This window comes from Macroventuria anomochaeta (assembly GCF_010093625.1).
Source record: "Macroventuria anomochaeta strain CBS 525.71 unplaced genomic scaffold BU25scaffold_4, whole genome shotgun sequence".
In the NCBI taxonomy this organism is placed as follows: domain Eukaryota; kingdom Fungi; phylum Ascomycota; class Dothideomycetes; order Pleosporales; family Didymellaceae; genus Macroventuria; species Macroventuria anomochaeta.
The window spans coordinates 1,255,044-1,272,643 of NW_022985365.1; the positions used below are offsets into that span (position 1 = coordinate 1,255,044).

At 52.9% G+C, this 17,600-nt stretch overlaps 10 protein-coding genes across 10 annotated transcripts; 5 read left to right on the forward strand and 5 right to left on the reverse strand.

Moving 5' to 3' along the window:
• Positions 1-1,151: 1,151 nt before the first annotated feature.
• BU25DRAFT_407456 (mitochondrial FAD-linked sulfhydryl oxidase ERV1) lies at positions 1,152-1,997 on the reverse strand. Its single transcript, XM_033705539.1, has 2 exons — positions 1,866-1,997; positions 1,152-1,765 (listed from the first exon to the last, which is right to left on the reverse strand). Exons 1-2 carry the CDS (start codon positions 1,970-1,972, stop codon positions 1,339-1,341), a joined length of 534 nt encoding a protein of 177 aa, XP_033566005.1. The 5' UTR covers positions 1,973-1,997; the 3' UTR covers positions 1,152-1,338.
• A 340-nt stretch (positions 1,998-2,337) lies between these two features.
• BU25DRAFT_385475 (uncharacterized protein) lies at positions 2,338-3,336 on the forward strand (the record flags this gene model as incomplete). Its single annotated transcript, XM_033704367.1, has 3 exons — positions 2,338-2,382; positions 2,435-2,656; positions 2,710-3,336. The coding sequence occupies 3 exons, from the start codon at positions 2,338-2,340 to the stop codon at positions 3,313-3,315; spliced, it is 873 nt and encodes a 290-aa protein (XP_033566006.1). The 3' UTR covers positions 3,316-3,336.
• Positions 3,337-3,551: 215 nt separating this feature from the next.
• On the forward strand, positions 3,552-4,723 carry BU25DRAFT_488359 (uncharacterized protein). The gene is made up of 2 exons (XM_033711345.1): positions 3,552-4,237; positions 4,291-4,723. The coding sequence occupies exons 1-2, from the start codon at positions 3,757-3,759 to the stop codon at positions 4,677-4,679; spliced, it is 870 nt and encodes a 289-aa protein (XP_033566007.1). The 5' UTR covers positions 3,552-3,756; the 3' UTR covers positions 4,680-4,723.
• A 199-nt stretch (positions 4,724-4,922) lies between these two features.
• On the reverse strand, positions 4,923-6,307 carry BU25DRAFT_197534 (uncharacterized protein). The gene has a single exon (XM_033701069.1). The coding sequence runs from the start codon at positions 5,905-5,907 to the stop codon at positions 5,071-5,073; it is 837 nt and encodes a 278-aa protein (XP_033566008.1). The 5' UTR covers positions 5,908-6,307; the 3' UTR covers positions 4,923-5,070.
• Positions 6,308-7,816: 1,509 nt separating this feature from the next.
• BU25DRAFT_455237 (uncharacterized protein) lies at positions 7,817-8,516 on the reverse strand (the record flags this gene model as incomplete). The annotated part of the gene is made up of 2 exons (XM_033709931.1): positions 7,817-8,238; positions 8,291-8,516. The coding sequence occupies 2 exons, from the start codon at positions 8,514-8,516 to the stop codon at positions 7,817-7,819; spliced, it is 648 nt and encodes a 215-aa protein (XP_033566009.1).
• A 442-nt stretch (positions 8,517-8,958) lies between these two features.
• On the reverse strand, positions 8,959-9,623 carry BU25DRAFT_332369 (uncharacterized protein; the record flags this gene model as incomplete). Its single annotated transcript, XM_033702436.1, has 2 exons — positions 8,959-9,375; positions 9,426-9,623. 2 exons carry the CDS (start codon positions 9,621-9,623, stop codon positions 8,959-8,961), a joined length of 615 nt encoding a protein of 204 aa, XP_033566010.1.
• A 544-nt stretch (positions 9,624-10,167) lies between these two features.
• On the reverse strand, positions 10,168-12,239 carry BU25DRAFT_488363 (uncharacterized protein). The gene is made up of 3 exons (XM_033711346.1): positions 11,963-12,239; positions 10,678-11,829; positions 10,168-10,624 (listed from the first exon to the last, which is right to left on the reverse strand). Exons 1-3 carry the CDS (start codon positions 12,125-12,127, stop codon positions 10,403-10,405), a joined length of 1,539 nt encoding a protein of 512 aa, XP_033566011.1. The 5' UTR covers positions 12,128-12,239; the 3' UTR covers positions 10,168-10,402.
• A 53-nt stretch (positions 12,240-12,292) lies between these two features.
• On the forward strand, positions 12,293-13,523 carry BU25DRAFT_197621 (tetrapyrrole biosynthesis, uroporphyrinogen III synthase). Its single transcript, XM_033701070.1, has one exon. It carries the CDS (start codon positions 12,373-12,375, stop codon positions 13,300-13,302), a length of 930 nt encoding a protein of 309 aa, XP_033566012.1. The 5' UTR covers positions 12,293-12,372; the 3' UTR covers positions 13,303-13,523.
• A 220-nt stretch (positions 13,524-13,743) lies between these two features.
• BU25DRAFT_418566 (uncharacterized protein) lies at positions 13,744-15,092 on the forward strand (the record flags this gene model as incomplete). The annotated part of the gene is made up of 2 exons (XM_033707880.1): positions 13,744-14,971; positions 15,022-15,092. The coding sequence occupies 2 exons, from the start codon at positions 13,744-13,746 to the stop codon at positions 15,090-15,092; spliced, it is 1,299 nt and encodes a 432-aa protein (XP_033566013.1).
• Positions 15,093-15,871: 779 nt separating this feature from the next.
• Positions 15,872-16,472, forward strand: BU25DRAFT_418567 (uncharacterized protein; the record flags this gene model as incomplete). The annotated part of the gene is made up of 2 exons (XM_033707881.1): positions 15,872-16,004; positions 16,198-16,472. 2 exons carry the CDS (start codon positions 15,872-15,874, stop codon positions 16,470-16,472), a joined length of 408 nt encoding a protein of 135 aa, XP_033566014.1.
• Between the last annotated feature and the right edge of the window lie 1,128 nt (positions 16,473-17,600).

Genomic DNA, 17,600 nt, shown 5'->3' on the forward strand with positions numbered 1-17,600 from the left:
TAAACTACTTCGTCTGCTGCACTCACATACGTGGACATCATCAAACAACCCTGCCTGAAGGACAGCCTCGGGCTCAAGGATGGGCGCAAGTGTTGAGAGGCGTCGATTGGCACGCGCTGTGCAGCCACTGGGAGAAGCCACCTCACTCCACCACCGCTTGTCGTACTGTTTCTGGGACAACGAAGCTCGGCGGGTTGGTATGTACTCGTCGACAGAACGCATGCTACTCTGGCGTCTATGATATGATGCACGTCGCGGTGCTGGAGGATCGAAGGATCGATCTCGCAGTGGTGTAGCCTGGGAGAGAGGTGACAGTGACCTTTCACGGTCCATGGGCCTTTGATGGTCTCCAGGTGCCTGGGGTATACCTGCTGCAGAGTATGGGTGCTGTGTGTCGCTTCGAGAACATGGCCGTGGACTCAACCCTGGCCACGAGCAAACTCCTTTCTCATTGTTCCCATTATCTCCAGCACATCCACCAGCCGACCGGCCACCCACCAGCGTGCTCATTCCAGAATCCGCTCGCGACCTGGGTGATGCTCCTATAAAGAGCAACTTGTCCATTGAGAATCGTGGGATTCCTCCACCAAGACTTCTGCCGCGCTCGGCAGCAGCACTCGCTTGTCTCGACAGCCTCTGTTCAGCGTCCCTCTCCTTCTTTCTCTTGATCTGTATACTGCAGAACCAGCCAACCGCAGAAAAGATTAAGATGAGAAGAATGCCTAGGGCGATGGCTGAGCCTCGATCAATGCGACTGAGTGGTTGCGAGAAGTCGGGAGACTCGTCTGGTGAAGGTGCATCGGTAGGACCGCTGGTAGCAGATGTCGTACGATGGCCATACTTGAGGCGCAGACTCTCGATGGGGTACAGATACATGACGGCTGTCGTGGGTATGCGTGAACAGATGGATGAGGCAGCAAACATTCGCTCCTCAAGACGATATCTATGAGCTCATTATGCACAGCCCCCGCCTAGTATTTGAAAGGGACCTTGATCTCATGTTGCAGATGTGGGATGTGGTAGTCGGGCGTGACTAGTCCTCACTAGCAGTTCCACGGCCCAGAAGCTGGAGGAAGGACGCAAAACGCGTGTTTATGTAGATTCCGGACGAAGAGCACGCTGGAATACCAAGCTGAATGGTAAGATTGAGATGATGGTTCTCTAAACGCCGCCCAATGCCAATGTCTATGCTCTTGAATCGTGTTGTGTTGTTACAGAAGTGGTGTTCGCGCAGCCGCTACGCATACCGTACAATCCCAAGCCTCTTCATATACACATATAGTCGTACACCATTGTATATCTTCCTCTACTCCTGTATACCACTCATCATCTTCATGCTCAAGGATCACACCTCCCATCCTTCCACCCCGTTCTCCACCGCTCCTCCCACTTGTTACAATCAAACTCCTTCTTCCCCAGCTTCAGATTCACCGCGTTATGCGCCTCGCACATCCACTGCCCGAACTCACTGCGACTGCTCACTCGCGGCGTATTAACCTTCATCCAGTCCTGGAAATCCTCCGCGCACACCCAGCACGGGTACAGCTTGCCGAACGTGCGAAGGAACGCGGAGGTTTCGGTTTGTAGGGAGGGTGAGGGCGACTCGGGATAGGTTGCAGTTATAGAGTGTAGGAGGGTCCAAGAGGAACGGCCTAGTTGGGCGACGTCGGGAGGGCAGTCTTTGGGGAGCGCGGGTGGTGCGGCGAGTTTCTTGGTTTTCTTGCCCATCGCGAATAGGGCGGACATATCGTTGCAGGTCCGACATCTACGTAGCATTTGTTGGCATTCTGCTTTCTCAGACCATTTGTTGCATGCGCTGCGGGCGCTGCATCTCGTCCGGCGCATTGCGTAGTGAAGGTACTCACGGCTTGCCATCTGCGTCGTAAACGATGCCATTGATTATCTTCTTGCCGCCCGGGAGCACCTTTTCTGTGTCTTTCTTCTCTTGTGTTTCTGTCGGTATCGATGCCATTGCCCTTGCTCTGTACTGTAGTGACTGTGGTGTTGGTGATTTCAAAGCATCGCGAACCTGAATTGAAGATCGGCACTGCAGCCTTGCTTCGGAGCTGGCGCGTGCAGGGGTCAGCCTGGTTGATCGACGTACAGCGGACAAGCGAGTTCAGAGGGCTTCAGTGCTTTTGAACTTGGCTTGGCTGCGATGAGATGCATTTCCATGCTTTTGAATCCGCTGAAGGGTGCTTTCGAATTGATTGAAGAGCGCTCTCGAATCATTCTTGGTGCCGTTACTATAAAGTAGAGCTTGACGCTGCTGCAGCTCTCGTGCACCATCTCTCCATCACGACTTTCTTACTCATACCCTGCTATCATCACATAATTATGGATGTGCCTGCTGCTGCGAACGTGCTTGGGACCTTAGGCGCTGTATGTGCTATCCAACCCTCTCACTCACTAGGTGTCTGGCTAACAAGAGCAGGTCTGCTGGTCCATCCAATTGGTGCCCCAAATCATCATCAACTATCGCCGGCACAATGCCATTGGGTTACAGCCTACGATGATGATGCTCTGGGCTTGGGCTGGAGTACCACTAGGTGTCTACAATATCGTCGAAGATTTCAACATTGCTCTGCGCATCCAGCCTCAGATCCTCACCGTGTTGAGCTTGGTGACATGGATCCAATGCTACTACTATGAAAAGGTATGGACATGGTTTGGGTTTAGAGGGATACCGGAAACTGAATCTTACTACAGGACTGGTCTGTCTTTCGCTCACTCACCCTCGTCGTTCCCGTTGCCTGCCTCATGGGTGGCGTGCAAGCCGCTCTCATCGTTGCTTCGCGCCATGCAAGAGAAAGAGACCTGGAATGGCCCTTGATTCTGATGGCTGTCCTTGCTGCAACCTTGCTTGCGGCAGGTGTGGGGAGTCACTACTTGGACATCTACCGTCACCGTACGGTGCGAGGCATCTCCTTCATCTTTGTAGGACTCGATGCTCTGGGAGACCTGACCTCATTGCTCTCTGTCATCTTCCACAGCAAGCTCGACATCCTGGGCATGATCATCTACGCGACGGAGCTGGTGCTTTGGATTGGTATCTTTGCTTGCGGCGCATACTACAACCTGATACCTTGGCTGAAAGAGAAGCATGGCAAGAACGGTGTATCAAGGACAAGCGATGGGTCACAGACTGGTGAAAGGGCTACCGAGACGGCAAACACCTCAGGCATTGCGCTGCACGATCTGCCATCCAGCACTTCAGTATTCAGAACCACCTCTGCAGAGATCGATGTGTATCGACAGCGCAGCGTGAGCACCAGGATAAGCGGTGTGGCTCATCTACCATCAAGAGTTGCGTAGGTGAATGGGAGATGATTGTACGTGTCATGTTACATTCGCCTTCGTTGGGTTGACTTGCAGTTACATTTGCTTCCTGCCAGTTCTGGCAAACCACCAATCGCTGCCGATCCAGACCTGCTCTCGAGGTCCACCGTTGCTACCCTCTTCGTCACCTGGCAGGCGCACCGACCCCAACTCACGCTCATCTCCACACTCCGCAAGAGCTTCCCCACAACAACAACAACAAAACCCCGCGCCTCCCATTCTTCTATTCACACCAACTTCGATTGCCGGCGAGCTGCTCGCCTAGATCAACACCAGCAAGCGCAGCCTCGACACCGTACTACACTGTCAAGCAAAGAGTGAGTATTCAGGTCGTCCACCAAACGAACCTCTCCCTCTCCTGCGTTCGTTTTCTACTTCTAATACGCGTATCACCAAACCTGACCATCAGCTGCAACAATGGCGTCCCAGTTCACCACACCCTCGAAGGTCACTTCTCCGGGCTCCCAGTATTCGGTCTCTGCCTCGGATGCCGCGACTGTCCCCAACCCTACACCTCTCACAGAAGCGCTTGACAGCGAGGTTGTTGATCCACCACCCGAGATCGATTTCCATGCTATGACCAAGATCCTGGCACCTATTGCAGAAAGCCTGAACGAAGCAGCCGAGGAAGCGATGTACCCAACGCCGCCTATTAACACCCCGGCGGTCACTTCACCAGCAACTTCTGTCGTCTACCGCTACCCTTACACCCGTAGCCGCGGATTGAGCACCATTGGCGATAGACTCGCCCGGGCCATGGCCGAGGGCCGCAACTTTCACCATGACTCAGACATAATGTCGAACAGTGGCCGCTCCATTCGTTCTTCTGTCCCAGCGGACGACGAGAGCGACAGCATGAGCGATCTGCGCAGCGACGGTGGAATGGACAGGCACGACAGTAAGTCTACTTTTCCTTGGTACCTTGTTTTCCCCACCTAAACATGAGCTCAGTTCCCATTGCCCTAGGCTCGCCTCGTATCAACCCAATGGGGCTCATTTCTTTCACGTCCAACGATCTTGCAGACCGACCTCCTGTGCCTTTCAACAGCACCGACATCATTGAGAGCGCTAGCCCAACAGGCATTGGCTCAGGAAGTCACCACCCTGACAGTGCGAAGAGCTTTGCGACTGGAGTCACCGAGATGAGCACGTGGAAGGAGGAGGTGGAAGGCCGTTTCGTGCGGGCTCTGAAGTGCCTCGAGAACCTTGCTCACGACGAACACCAGCTTGACCCCAGCAAGCCAATGGAGCACTACTACGAAGCGCATCTGAAGCGACTGATGGGCGGGGCCAACCGAAAGGTTCCTGTCTCCGTCGAACTAGCAAGTAGAACTCAGTAGACCTTGATATGGAGATTTACCAGCATACGGGCGGTATCTTCTTGACGGGTCAATAAGGACAGGTAGTCCTCGACTGTGATGGGGGCTGCCGTTCAGGGTGACGGGTTTTATTGTACGGAGGACCTCTAGGAGACGTGGGGGAATGCACGTAGCCAATGCGCAATAACGAAATGGTATGATCTGCTTGTGTAAAATGCGTTCTGGAGCCCTTCGATACACTCACGTTCACAGTACAACTTCGAATGAGGACTAAATTTATTCATTAAACGTATCGCATGAGCGTTCTATGCACGTAGCCATCCCAGGGTATCATCCCTCCATCTATTCAATCCAATTCTAAAAGATACTACCCCGACACCAGAACTGAACACCAACCAAGCCAACTGCCCTCTTACATCAAAAAATACATCAGCGCGCCCAAAACCGACACACCAAACGACTTCGACGAGTCAACACCAACTACACCCGCCGCACCCTTGCTCGATGCCGCCGCACTCGCGTCGGGAGCCTGTGTGGTAACAACAGTGGTCTGGGGCGCAACAGTAGTAGCCTGGATGATAGTCTGGGGCGCAATGCTAGTGCTAACCACAAGACCGTTCACAGTCGCTGCGCGGACGGTTCCAGGAACAGTTGTCGGAGCGGTGAACGTTGTGCCGGGGATAGTTGTTGTGTAGACGATGACAGAGCCGAGTTCAGACGCGGGAATCGCAGCGCCAACACCAGTCCCTGTATACTGCGCGGGAACGCTGAGAGTAGAGGTGTCAGGCTTGTCCTGGGGAGCAGCGGAGTAGATGTTTCCACCCGAGTAGTCGCCACTGAGGAGATTGATAGTCTGGCCGTTGGAAACATAGTCTCCGGTAGTCAGAGATCCATACGAGCCGTCGGGGAACTTGAAGTTTGTGGTGAACTTGTCGTAGCACATGGGGATGTTGAGGGATTGGACGTTGACGCAGTTGAGGGAGGCAACGCAGCAGAAGCCGGAGGTTGCTGCGCGGGGGGTCAGACCGCGCTTGTTGAAGGAGATGCCCTGGACCGAGCTGAGGACATCAACATAGAGCGAGGACAGATCAGAGCCGACTGCGGGCGGGTCGGTGCCAGTCGCGCCGGAGGGCTGGCAGGGCTCGCATGGGTTGTCGCTGGAAGCTTGGGCTTCGAGAGCCTGGTAGGGAGATCCAGGCGCCGCGGCGGCGATAACGGCAAGCGCAAGGGTGAGGTACTTGAGGGACATGTTGTAGGTTTGTAGGTGTACACGGCTAATGATATTCTTGCGATGCAACGAAGGGGTGGTGTAGTGATTACGGTAGATGTATATTCCAACGATCGACAGGTGTAATTACTGGTACCAGAAACGAGTGGCAGTTGCAACCAGCTATGCAGGGCAAGACGGAAGAGCGAGAGACGGCATAGAGACGACGGCAAAGGGGTCTGGGTCAAAGAAAGACTATATACTACCAGGCCTTGTTCAAGGCACCCAAATATACATCGGCGTACTGTTGTTAAGAGGCAAAGCTTGTCTCTTAGACCCCGTACACTATTGACCTAGGATGAGCTGTGCCTCTTCGCGCGTGCTCTATCGCATGTTAGACAGCGTATGGCCAAATGACGGGAGTCAGAACGGTAACCCTTGGGTCGATCAAGACGCTGTTCGGACATACCTGCAAATATCTTCCCTTCTCTAGGTCTTGCTTCCTCCACAAAGGCAAGTGTGCCGTGCTTGATTATTGCTGAAGAATCATTGGCCGAACAGAGCAGTTCTTTGACTTGGAGATTCGTTTTGGCGGCTTGTCGTGAATCGCGATGGTTGAGTTTGCTTGCTCATGCGACCTCAATACGAGAACACTAAGAAGCCAGCATTGTGATTCGCCAGAGGGTTAATCATCGGATACGGTAGGCCGAAAGCACAGCGCGATTTCTTGCAGGGATTTTATGCTGCAAGCCACACACAGTCCTTAATCTTGTAAATCCTACGCGGGGTTGGTAGAATTCTCGTACGGCGGCTTGCTCGCGTTTGGCAGTTCTGTCTAGCGAATGTCAACAACCGTCGTTTTGATGCGTTTCGACGTCATAACGGCCGCCCCGTCTACGCTAGAAGCACGCCAGTTCAAGAGCCAGCGCCCGCGACACCCTCCCTTCTCGCAGGGCTGCCTGCACAAATTGCACGGCCAGGGCCACCTCGCGTACACTAATGTACCCTCGGCACGCGACGGATGGCTGATCTTTGCTGTTCTGAGGGCAGTGACAGGAGTCAAGACTCTGCAGTCGCCTCGGCATTGGCTCGAGCCTTACCTTATCTCAGCTCCCATTCATCAGAAGCAAGCTTGAGCCTTGCACGCGGCTTGGGTGTCGTGACCTATGTCTTGGATTCGACACAAGGATTGTAGTCTCGACGTTTCCACACATCGAGACGGCTTTTGAACCACCTCCACATCTCAAGATCAGCTGTCACTGTCCGTCAGATTGATTTTCAGATACCACGCATGTGTGCCTGTGCCGGTTCCGAGGCGAACACTGAGTTCGATGGTACGGGACACCGGTAGGATCTTAGTCGGCCAACGTTACTCATGCGATGCCTCCTTTGAGCGAAAGGGAATAATCTTAGCTCGGCTCGGACATATCGAAGTGGTTTGGTGCTGTCGGAAGATGCTTCTGTCGGCGAGTTGCTGTCTGCTGTCCTAATTTTAGAGGTTGCAGCCTGGAGATCCAAGGCTCGAAGGATGCGATCTCGTGAGCGCGCATACATGCGGGTGCAACGTTGAATGTGCTGTTCGCCACGTCTTGAACAAGGCTGCAAGCCTTCGATAGATTTGCGCATGCGTATGGGTGTCGTCACACGCATTATTAACGGCTTTGCATGAACACCCCTGTAATGCTTTTGCTGTGTAAGTGCGTGTGCGATCTGCTCGCTTGTTCGTAGGAGATGCTTCGAGCGCAATAGTCGCTGCTGTCAGTCCTGTAACGCCCAGTGAAAGGTTCACTGAGATTCGATAGTAGAGTACTGCTGTAATCAAATGTTCGCAGTTGGCGTCGTATCGTCTCCACCTCAAAGACTCGTATCTCCAGACGCTGACCGAGCTTCACCGGAGCCACTTCAGGAACATGCGCAGTCCTGAATGTGGACCGCGAGCACGTTATGTTTATCAACCAATGATCCTGCCCTTCAGCTCCGTTCTCTGCAACACCTCTTCCGCGCTCATGCCATCTAGTCGTCCAACCTGCTCCTTCTTCCTCCGCCATTCGACCTCTCCTCCATCGCCTTTGCTGGAGCGCTCTTCCAGAAGAGTTATGGGGTGTAGCACAATGGCGCCAATGACACAAAAGAAGGAGGCCCAGAACTGCCACAGGTATACCAGTATCCAGCCTCCTGGTGCGATGAACCGTATCCACTGGTCTATGGCGTAGAGATCGTCTTGCGATTCGATGTAGTACTTCTCGTCGTTGTCATTGTACTCGAGCTTGATGACTGAGGTCAGGTACACCGGGGCGTAGTAGAAGGGTATCAGCCAGATGCGGAAGATCTGGAAGATGGACACGTATAGGATGAGGTTCGGTTTGTCAAACGCTGTTGCACGTCAGCTTATGTCGAAAAGGTAATGGTAGGGAGTTGTACGTACCGACACTTTGTACTGTGATGTCTATACTTGGGCTCATGATCTTGTACCAACGGTAGATGATCGCAACTAACAATCTTGAGTTCGGCCACTTCCCAGTACGGCAAAACGGATGCGTGAAGGAGGCATTGGGCGTGAAGTAAGTATCAATCGTCTGCCGCTGGGTAGAAGGTGGAGATTGTGTGAGCAGGTGGATCACACCCGCTATCTCCTTGACTGGGTTCTCCATTGCCACCGGGGATTTCTTGCAGATTGGACGGCAACGCTCAAATCGTTCGCTGAGGGTTGGTAGGTTAATGAGAAGAAGAAACGGTGCCTGCAGCAATTGACAATCCTCACAATCACATGTTATCAAGTCGCGATTTCCGCGCCGAAGCCTGACGTCATTGGAAATTGCTCCTTCCTCCGCATGGAACTTATCCTTTCCACCGCTATCAACTCGTATAGTAACCACGGATCATAACACAAGGATCATAACACAAGGCATGAAGTTACACATATAAAAAAGAGTCATCTGTGAGTTGTTTGAATTGTTTTGTTCATTATTTGGTTAATTATATATTGGAGAGGAGACACCTCAACCTTTACACACAGTACGCAAAGGGAGGTTCAGCTCGCTCGTCGAAGGTCGTTTCATATAATCGTAAGGCCTGGCATCCAGCCACAGCCATCTACTGGGACCTCCACTGCGCGACCTCAGACTCGTCAATGTGCCTCAGCTTGTTAACGCTGGGAGACTCGCCGGTCGCGATGCCCTTGGCCAGCTCAACGAAGCCACCAACGGTGGTTCTCCTCGAGACAGCGTACTGTGCAGTCTTGGCCTTGACCCTGATGATACCAATGCGGGGGTCCTCTGGGCCACCATCGTGCTTGCCGTCACCAAGATCACCAATCCAGGCCTTCAGGGCTGGTGAGTAGTGCTTCTTGACAACATCGCGGTTGGTCTCGATCGAGGCGTGGCCAGAGATGGAAGCCCATTCGCCGGAGGGGTTGATGAAGCCAATGTTGACTGATGAGTCCTCCTTGAGGTCATCGGTCTTGCCGGACTCGGTGTTGGTGTGGAAGAGGAGGTCGAAGCCATTGCCCTCCTACAAGCGTGTTAGATGCAGCTCCAACGACGAGCTCATTCATGACGTACCTTGGCGGCGAGAGCCATAGCGCGGCTGGCGAGCAGGTCGCTGTCACCGGCGTGTGTAGTGAACAAGCAGAACTTGGTCTTGTCGATGAAGGTAAAGAGGTCCTCGACCTTCTCCTTTAAGGAGACCTCATCCTTGTTCTTCGCGGTGTAGGGGTCGGCGGTCTTGGAGCCGGTGTCGGTGTTGCTGAAGGAAGACATGGTGGAAGCTTGTGATGTTCGTGTGAATTTAGTTTGGAATGGGGACTGTGAAACAGCTGTCAGTCCGCGTTTTGCGAGAGTAATTGAACGGAACATTGACGTCGTCGTACCTTTGAGGAGTGTGGTGTAGTGAGATGGGTGCACGAAGAGGGGGTTGGTTTTGAGGTGCTCGAAGCGCTTCGATGACGTAGTGTACAACACCCCCACAATACGGACCCGTTCTTTCGTGATCGGAGCTGTCAGCTAACGGAATCAATTGCGTGATTTTGTTGCTGTGAAGCCGCTTGATAATAGAGGTTCCATTGTTTGCCTTCAGAAGTGCCGCACGACACGCTCCTAAACACTCACACAGACTACGATTCTCCTCAATGTCTTGCAGCTCAAGACAAAGCCTTTTACTGTACTAGAATACTCAAGTACAGAGCGGAACCAAGCCGTGGTCGCTGATCCTAATCGGAGGTTGTTGAAGCTTTACCTACGCTCCTCATCTGCCTTTCTAAGAGATACAGCCGTTTAAACATGCACACACAGATTGAACATTAAGGGGATATATTACGATCTAAATACCCAGTGCTCCTACGCAGAACAGAAAAACGTATAGAACACTGCGCAGAACCTAGACCTCATGCTATGCCGCTGTTGTCCCATAAATCATGCTGGAGGGAATAATTGAAGCTAAATAGGATAAGATGCCGAACCAATGGCCATAATAGATCTCGAACAGATCGCCAGACTTTTCAGTGACACACAAGATGAACAGGTTGTGAAACACGGGCGCACTATGCCTCAATAGCCTCCTTGTCCTCGATGGAGGCTTTCTTCAGATCCTCGGTAACGTCGGCAGCAGCGTCGTTCTCCTGAGCGAGCTCAGCGGATGGGGAAGCAGAACCGTTGACGGCCTGGTTCTTCTGTGCAGGCTTGCGGACGGCGTCTGTGGTGCCGTTGGCGGCGTCCTCCTCAGCCTCGAGGCGTGCAATCTCCTTCTTGGCCTTCTCAATGTTCTGCGAATGTGTTAGATGATGCTACTATGTGCAAGATTGTCCAGCAAACGTACCTCCTTGGTCTTGCGGTCCTGGTCCTCCTTCCAGTGTGCGAGCTTCTCCTTAAGCTTCTCAACAGTGGCAGGGACATCAGCCTGGCTTGAAGGTGCGTCAACACCAACCTTGGCAAGCTCCTCGATGATGCCAATGTTCAGGTTAAACTTAGAAGCGGCCGGGGCAGCGCCTCCCTTCTTGCCGCCCTTCTTGCCCTTCTTTCCGCCGGTACCCATGAAGTAGTTCTCCTCCTCGGTGTCCTTCTTCGAGATACGGGTGCCCTTAATGGCAGAGTCGTCGACAGTACGCTGTGCCGAAGCGGCGAACTTGCCGGCAGACGCTGTCTCCTTAGCGGGGAGAGCAGATGGGTCGAAGTGACGGATGAGACCCTCGGTAGCGTAGATCTCGTCCTGGTACGCGGGTGCGCTGGCCTCCTCGAGACGCTGTTCGGCAGCCTGCTTGCGTTTGCCGGCCAAGTACTGAACCTGCTCCTGCTTCCTGCGCTCGTTGCGGGCCTTGCGGGCCTGGAAATCGTACTCCTGGTATGCACGCTTCTGCTGGTAGTACTTGTCCTTCAGCTCCTTCCTAGCAAGGTACTTCTCCTGCTGCTCAGCACGAGCCTTGTCGGTCTGCTCACGGAGAGCCTTGAGGTTCTTGAAAGCCTCGTCCTGCTCAGCCTTCAGGCCGTCCAGCTCAGTCTGAAGCTTGGTGTACTTCTCACTCAGCGCCTTCTGCTCAGGGTCGTCGAGGAGCTTCTTCTGCTCAGCGATCTGAGTCTTGATGTCGTCGATACCCTTCTGCTGCGAGTCGAAGCCAGAGAAGTTCTTGCGCACCTTGTGGAGCGACGAGATCTCGGCCAGAGCCTTCTTCTCGTCGACCAGCTTCATCATGCCAGAGTCAACCTGTTTCTGAAGACGGTCGATCTCCCGGTCGACATCCTCAGCGGACTTGAAGTTGACACGGCTCTTATTGTTCTTGAGCTCGTTTTGGCGGGACTTGAGCTGCTCGTCGAGTTTCTTCATCTTCTCGAAGATGGCATTGCGGCCGGTCTTGTTGCCCTGCTGGGCCTGGCGGATAGCGTTCAACTCGGTCTTGAGCTCCTGCTGGCGCTTGGCGTTGGGAGAGTCCTTGTTGTTCGGGCGGGCGGTCTCGAGCTTGGCTTTAGCAGCATTCTGGTATATTGTTAGCAATCATTGTTCAAGATGCATAGTCTGCAGGCGCTGCAGGTACTCGACGGTGTACTGCGCACACCTGCGACAAGCATGTGCGAACGACTAAGCGAAATGTCGAAAATATCAAACATACCAGCTTGTCCTGCGCAGCCTGGTGCTCCTTCTCTACCTTGGCGAGGTCCTCCTTGTACTTGTCCTCATCAGGCTTCTCAGGGCGAACGTTCTGCTGCTTCTCTTGAGGAGCAGTCGCATCGGCGGTAGCCACCTGGGCGGCAGAGGGAGTCGCAAGTTCAGCCATTTTGACGATCAATTGGAGTCGAAAATCCAATCGGTGGAGTGCGACGGACGGGCGAAAGTGGAGAGGAGAGGACTGGGCAAGGGAGATGGGGACTATCAGGTCCTGAGGACAAATAATTGATAAATTGGGCGGGTCGCTCCCTCGAGCGGTGCACGGGTGAGCCGCGGCGACACTGCGGTTAGCGTAATTCTAACCAGGAGCGGCCCTGACTTAGAACTTGTACTCTTTCACTCGACAATCACAATATGGCGGAGCACTCTCGAGGGAAGACTCCAATTTTACTACTCAAGACCAAGTCAGCGCCGACTGATACATATGAGGAGCTCTTTTCGACTTGCGACAATAATCGATATGCACCAGTATTCGTGCCTGTCCTCGAGCACAGGTTCAAGCGGGACGCCCTGGACACTGTGCGCCAGCACATAATCAACCGAGGACTCGTGCCGACATCGCAGAAGGGTCTCGCGACATATGGGGCCCTGATCTTCACCTCACAGCGGGCTGTGGAAGCGTTCAATGAAGTAGTGGAGGATATTCGAAAAGAAGGCAGCCATGCGGTTGATGAACTACTACCTGGGACTCTGCCTCTCTACGTCGTTGGACCGGCCACCGCACGTGGACTGCAGGCGCTGAATCTGCGCTGTCCCATTCTTGGTGAGGAGACAGGTAATGGAGAAGCTCTTGCAGGCTTCATACTGGAGCACTACAATTCCCTATACTCTGGCGTCTTGAATCCACCGATCCTGTTCATGGTCGGCGATAAGAGAAGGGACATCATTCCAAAGACTCTGCAGTCTGAACAGCTGCCTTCAGATAGGAGCGCCAGAGTGGATGAGCTGGTCATATATGAGACGGGCGAGATGCATTCATTCAAGACCGACTTTACCACAATATGGCGAAACAACGCAGACAGCGGATTGAAGCACCAATGGATCGTGGTCTTTTCACCAACAGGCTGCCAGGCCATGCTCGAAAGTCTGGGCCTCCTGGAGTGCGATACCGGGAAAGCCAAGAAGATTGATGGCCCAAGAAACATCCTGATAATAACGATTGGCCCCACGACTCGCGACTATTTGATCAATGAATTCGGTTTTACGCCTGACGTCGTTGCTGAAAAGCCAAGTCCTGAAGGCATTGCTGAAGGTATACGAGCTTTCTTGAAACTACAGTCGTAGGAATTCACATATCTTGACGCAAGTGTCTTCTGGTCTGGTCCAGACGTTCCGTTCGTAGCCGTCGTGCCTCTTGAAGCTGGTGTGATGGATTTGCAAGTAAGTGATCTTTCCTGTGTGGTGCTACACCGAAAGGTGGGCAGCGTGCAGGCGTCAGGCAGGCTTAAAGAGGCAAGGACCGTGCCCCAACGATCGTTCAGCCGGTGTTCCTGTGTCTGATCACGGATCTGGTCATTAGTGTGGTACAATGTTTCGTGACATCATCATCGAACGCGAAAAAACGCGCTAGAGAAGCAGCTCAAAGTCAAGTCGCGCCCCAGGAAACATCACACCTCATCACACCTGCTGGAGGTATTGATTGATTGGTTCAACGTCCTATACGCTGGAGGTATCAATCAGTTTAAAATCCTTCTTTTTTTCGCTTTCAAATTCCAATACTTCACAATGGCAGGCACACGCTCTTCGACACGTAATGGCAGCAACAACTCGAGCCCAGCTAAGAACAACGATACTGCAGTAGCTGGAACCAAGCGAAAGCCTGATACAGACGCCGATGCTGAGACCTCTCCCAAACGTGGTCGGAAGACCTCCAGAAACCAGCCAACTATCGACAGCATGCTCGATAATAAGCCCAAAGATAACAAGGACGACGGCAAGAAGGCCGAAGACGACACTGAGATGCAAGAAGCCGCACAAGACGTGGTGAATGATGCCGAGAACGAGAAAGCTGAAGCACAACCGGGCGAGCAGCCAGCGAAGAGCGAGAGCGACAGAGGCACGGAAGCAAAGGACACAAACGGTCAAGAAGCTGACGGCAAGACGGATACGTCTTCGGTCAACGAGACTGAGGAGGCGACAAAGCCTGAAGTCAATGCTGACGGCGCTATCAAAGAGTCGTCACAGCGCGAGAAGAAGATACCATCAAATATCCTCGAGAAGGGGGTCATTTACTTCTTCACACGCAATCGCGTCAGCGTCGATGAGGCTGAGAGTGTTGGCGACCTCCAGCGTACGTTCTTCGTTCTCCGACCTCTGCCCACAGGTGCCAAACTAGGTGATGGCGCTGTTCAGGATCTCAAGAACAACCGTTTGTTCGCTTTACCCAAGAAGGTGTTCCCCAAGTCTCAGAACGATCGCTTCATGGCTTTCGTCGAGAAGGCGAATACAAGCATCCAAGACCTGAAGGACAACTTCTTCCAGGGTGCCGAATACAACACACAAACACAAGGCACTCGCCACACTGACCCTGTCACCCCCGTCGCAGAGGGTGTATACCTCATCACCCGGACTGAGGACGCTACTACCCATCTTGTGTATTCGACCACTATCCCATCCGAGATCGGCGAAGTTCAGGAGGACCTCGGCATCAAGGACCAGGGTAGCTTCGTCATCAGCGTAAAGAATCCCGAGCGCAGTGGCCCAGCGAGCGCTTCCCTTCCTCAGAAACCTGACTTCTCCAAGGAGATTATTGAGGAGTTCCGCGGCCTTGCCTGGGCCGAGGTCAAACCCAAATACCTCGATCATGAGTACTGCCAAATCTTACTCATTGGTGAGAATACTGACAAGGCTGTCGAGCCTACAAAGAAGAATGAGAAGCATGACAAGGAGACGCCGAAAGAAGAGATCGAGCAGCTTGAGCACGAAGACGAGCTTCGAGTTCAGCATCTCAAGGGTAAGCCTGGAGGTCTGCAACGTACTTCCCCGTGCTAACGTGTTGTGCAGGTGACGATTCGGTCTTCGAGGACTTGAAGATCAGCAAGGACGAATACCCCAAGCTGCCGACCACCTGGTAGAGCATCTGCGAGCGACAGGCATCCAGTGCAGTCTGTAGTCTTCAGACTACTGATTGGCTCACAAAAGGACGGCCAGGACTGCTTGAGGGACTTTCATAATTCGGGAAATTGCACGATTGCAGTCGGTTCTCTCTGCGACATGGGGCAACTGGTAGTTAGGTCTACCGTCTCACTGACATTCATGCATGTACAACAAGCTCTTCAATGTTGGTGTAATATATATGGGTACTGGCGTTTACCAAAGTTCATGATGGGAAGCACTTACGCAACGGGCTCTGGGCATACAGCACTCGGAACGCCTTTGCTTTTGGTTGGGATCGAATCGTAAGGTAATCCCGCCCATAAACTACTTTCATTGTACTGGCTGCTTTTCGTGTTCACATTGATATTTGATGTCGCGTTATTGTTCTTGTGGGGTACGTCACCTGCCTTTGCGCTTTCCCTTCCTCCCCACCTTCACCTTTTAGCGCCGCCTGCTGTCTCACTCGACTTGCTTCGACGTAGGGCTCTCTCACCTCGCTCCAACACTGTCCGGCGTGACTCGCACACTACAACAAGATATTGTTGACACCGGAAAAGTCTGTTATCAAAGAGGAAGCCGGCGAGGCCAAAGTCAGCACTGGTCAGGGTGTGAGAGAAGCCGTAGACGCCTACAGTGCAGCACCTTGGGCTCACTGCGCCGTATCACCATTACCGTCATTGACAACAACGACACCATGAATGCCGGTCGGAACGTCAGGATGCTGTTTGGCTGGTCAACCATATGCACCAACAATAACATGCCTCAGCACGACGCTCGCCTGGACGACCGAGTGTGGGGACTACATCAACTTGCTCCGCGATCAGATCATGTTTCGGGCAGTGATCAGGATTTCTGGCAAGGGGTGAAATGGGGCAAAGAGACAGCTGATAGTCTGTTTGACTTGAAGGTCAAGAGTGATATCTGAAAGACAGGAGGTGACCCAAAGCAGGTGGAATTTTTGAAGAGGGCTTGTCGCGAACATCTAGACACAGCCTTTTTGATCACCTGTTATAACGCAAGGTCACAAGGAACCTCGTTATTGACAAGAACATGTAGGGAACTTTATGCTAATTCAGTTGCAAGAACTGGGCAGATACAATACAAGGCCTGGCATAAACGCAACCCAGACAACTGCATTTCGGTTTCTCTTCGCTTTCACCGTCACCTCAGGGCCCGAAGCCAGGCTGCCGCCACCCTCGCCGTCCGCCTACGAAGGCTGTGCCTCCGATCGTCAAAATCCCTCGCCTCCTCACCACCGCACGCACTTGCCCCCGTCTCAGCATGTCGGTGCAAGACTACACCTCGATGCCATGGGCTGCCCACGCCAAAGACTCGCCCTCGACACTGAGCGAAGCTGATTCAGATGTCGTATCTCCAAGTCTTCAAACCGTGAGTCTTATCCACTTCGTTTGGTACTATGCTAACATTCACAGCATCCGACATCAACGTCCCGGTCAAGCAACTCGCAGCTTCCCATGAATCAAAATAACGAGTCAAGCGCACCATACTAGGCGAGCTCTCAGAAAACGTCGCGATGTCAGAACGCTCCGCGACCAGCGATGTCAAGAAAAGTAGGTTTGTTCAAGTTCACAATCATAAAAGTTGCTAATATTACAAACGACACTAAACCGAACACCGGCCCCTTGATTTAGCAGTTCACCGCCCTTCGCGCTGCGCTAAAGGATGAGAAGAAACAGAGCAAAGAGCTTGTAAGCATGGAGTGGCACTAGGATTGGGTATCATGTATGAGTGTATTGTTCTGTGTATGTACAAGTGTGCGATCTGAGCTCTAAAGTAATCGGACGCATTGGTCATGCCTGCAGAGTAGTCATGTGATGTGGTCCTAGGTTTACAGAGCTCAAGCAAGAGATTCCACAGTATCGCAAGCGGGATTCCGCTTTTCGGGATGTTTTCATATGGCTGTACAAGGAAAAGATGGACCTGCGCAAGGAAGAAGCTCGCCTCGAGGGTCGAACAAACAAGCTGAAGGCGAAACACAGAAAGCTGAGACGCGAGCAGAAAGATCTCGAGGACGGCCAGCTCAAACTTGAGGAATGACCTTGCTGCTTCAAGCCAAGCTTGCCCCAAGAAACGTCAGCGAAGAGACTTTCGAGGCCCACTCGATCAACTACGAGTACGATAAAGCGTAGATGAAGCCGCTGGGCGAAGTAAACCCATGGAGTGCCGGCAAGATCGATAGACACTTCATCATGGGTGAGCCACTTAACATCTAGAAGGGTGAGCCCGAACAATTCTACAAGATCGCGAAGTTGCTGCGCAAGCACGACTACTGCGCCGGCTGGATGGATGCCATGCGGTCGATCGATGACCAGGAAGCGATCGCCATGCAACCCAGGAACATTAAGACAGACTTGTCAAACTTATCAACCACAGCAAAACTGATTACCTACACGACGTCGGTCATCCACGTAACCCGATGAACCCCGGGCTGAATGCTGGCCTGCTTTTCGCCTGGTCCGCTCTAT

Excerpts from the sequence above, each read along its gene's own strand:
- BU25DRAFT_488363 (XM_033711346.1), bottom strand. The coding sequence starts at position 12,127 with ATGGCTGAACTTGCGACTCCCTCTGCCGCCCAGGTGGCTACCGCCGAT. Across the intron at positions 11,830-11,962 it reads AGGCTGCGCAGGACAAGCTG|AATGCTGCTAAAGCCAAGCT; the intron begins GTATGTTTGATA and ends ACAATATACCAG. Across the intron at positions 10,625-10,677 it reads AGGACCGCAAGACCAAGGAG|AACATTGAGAAGGCCAAGAA; the intron begins GTACGTTTGCTG and ends ACACATTCGCAG.
- BU25DRAFT_488359 (XM_033711345.1), top strand. The coding sequence starts at position 3,757 with ATGGCGTCCCAGTTCACCACACCCTCGAAGGTCACTTCTCCGGGCTCC. Across the intron at positions 4,238-4,290 it reads TGGAATGGACAGGCACGACA|TTCCCATTGCCCTAGGCTCG; the intron begins GTAAGTCTACTT and ends ACATGAGCTCAG.
- BU25DRAFT_197534 (XM_033701069.1), bottom strand. The coding sequence starts at position 5,907 with ATGTCCCTCAAGTACCTCACCCTTGCGCTTGCCGTTATCGCCGCCGCG.
- BU25DRAFT_407456 (XM_033705539.1), bottom strand. The coding sequence starts at position 1,972 with ATGGCATCGATACCGACAGAAACACAAGAGAAGAAAGACACAGAAAAG. Across the intron at positions 1,766-1,865 it reads TACGACGCAGATGGCAAGCC|ATGTCGGACCTGCAACGATA; the intron begins GTGAGTACCTTC and ends AATGCTACGTAG.
- BU25DRAFT_197621 (XM_033701070.1), top strand. The coding sequence starts at position 12,373 with ATGGCGGAGCACTCTCGAGGGAAGACTCCAATTTTACTACTCAAGACC.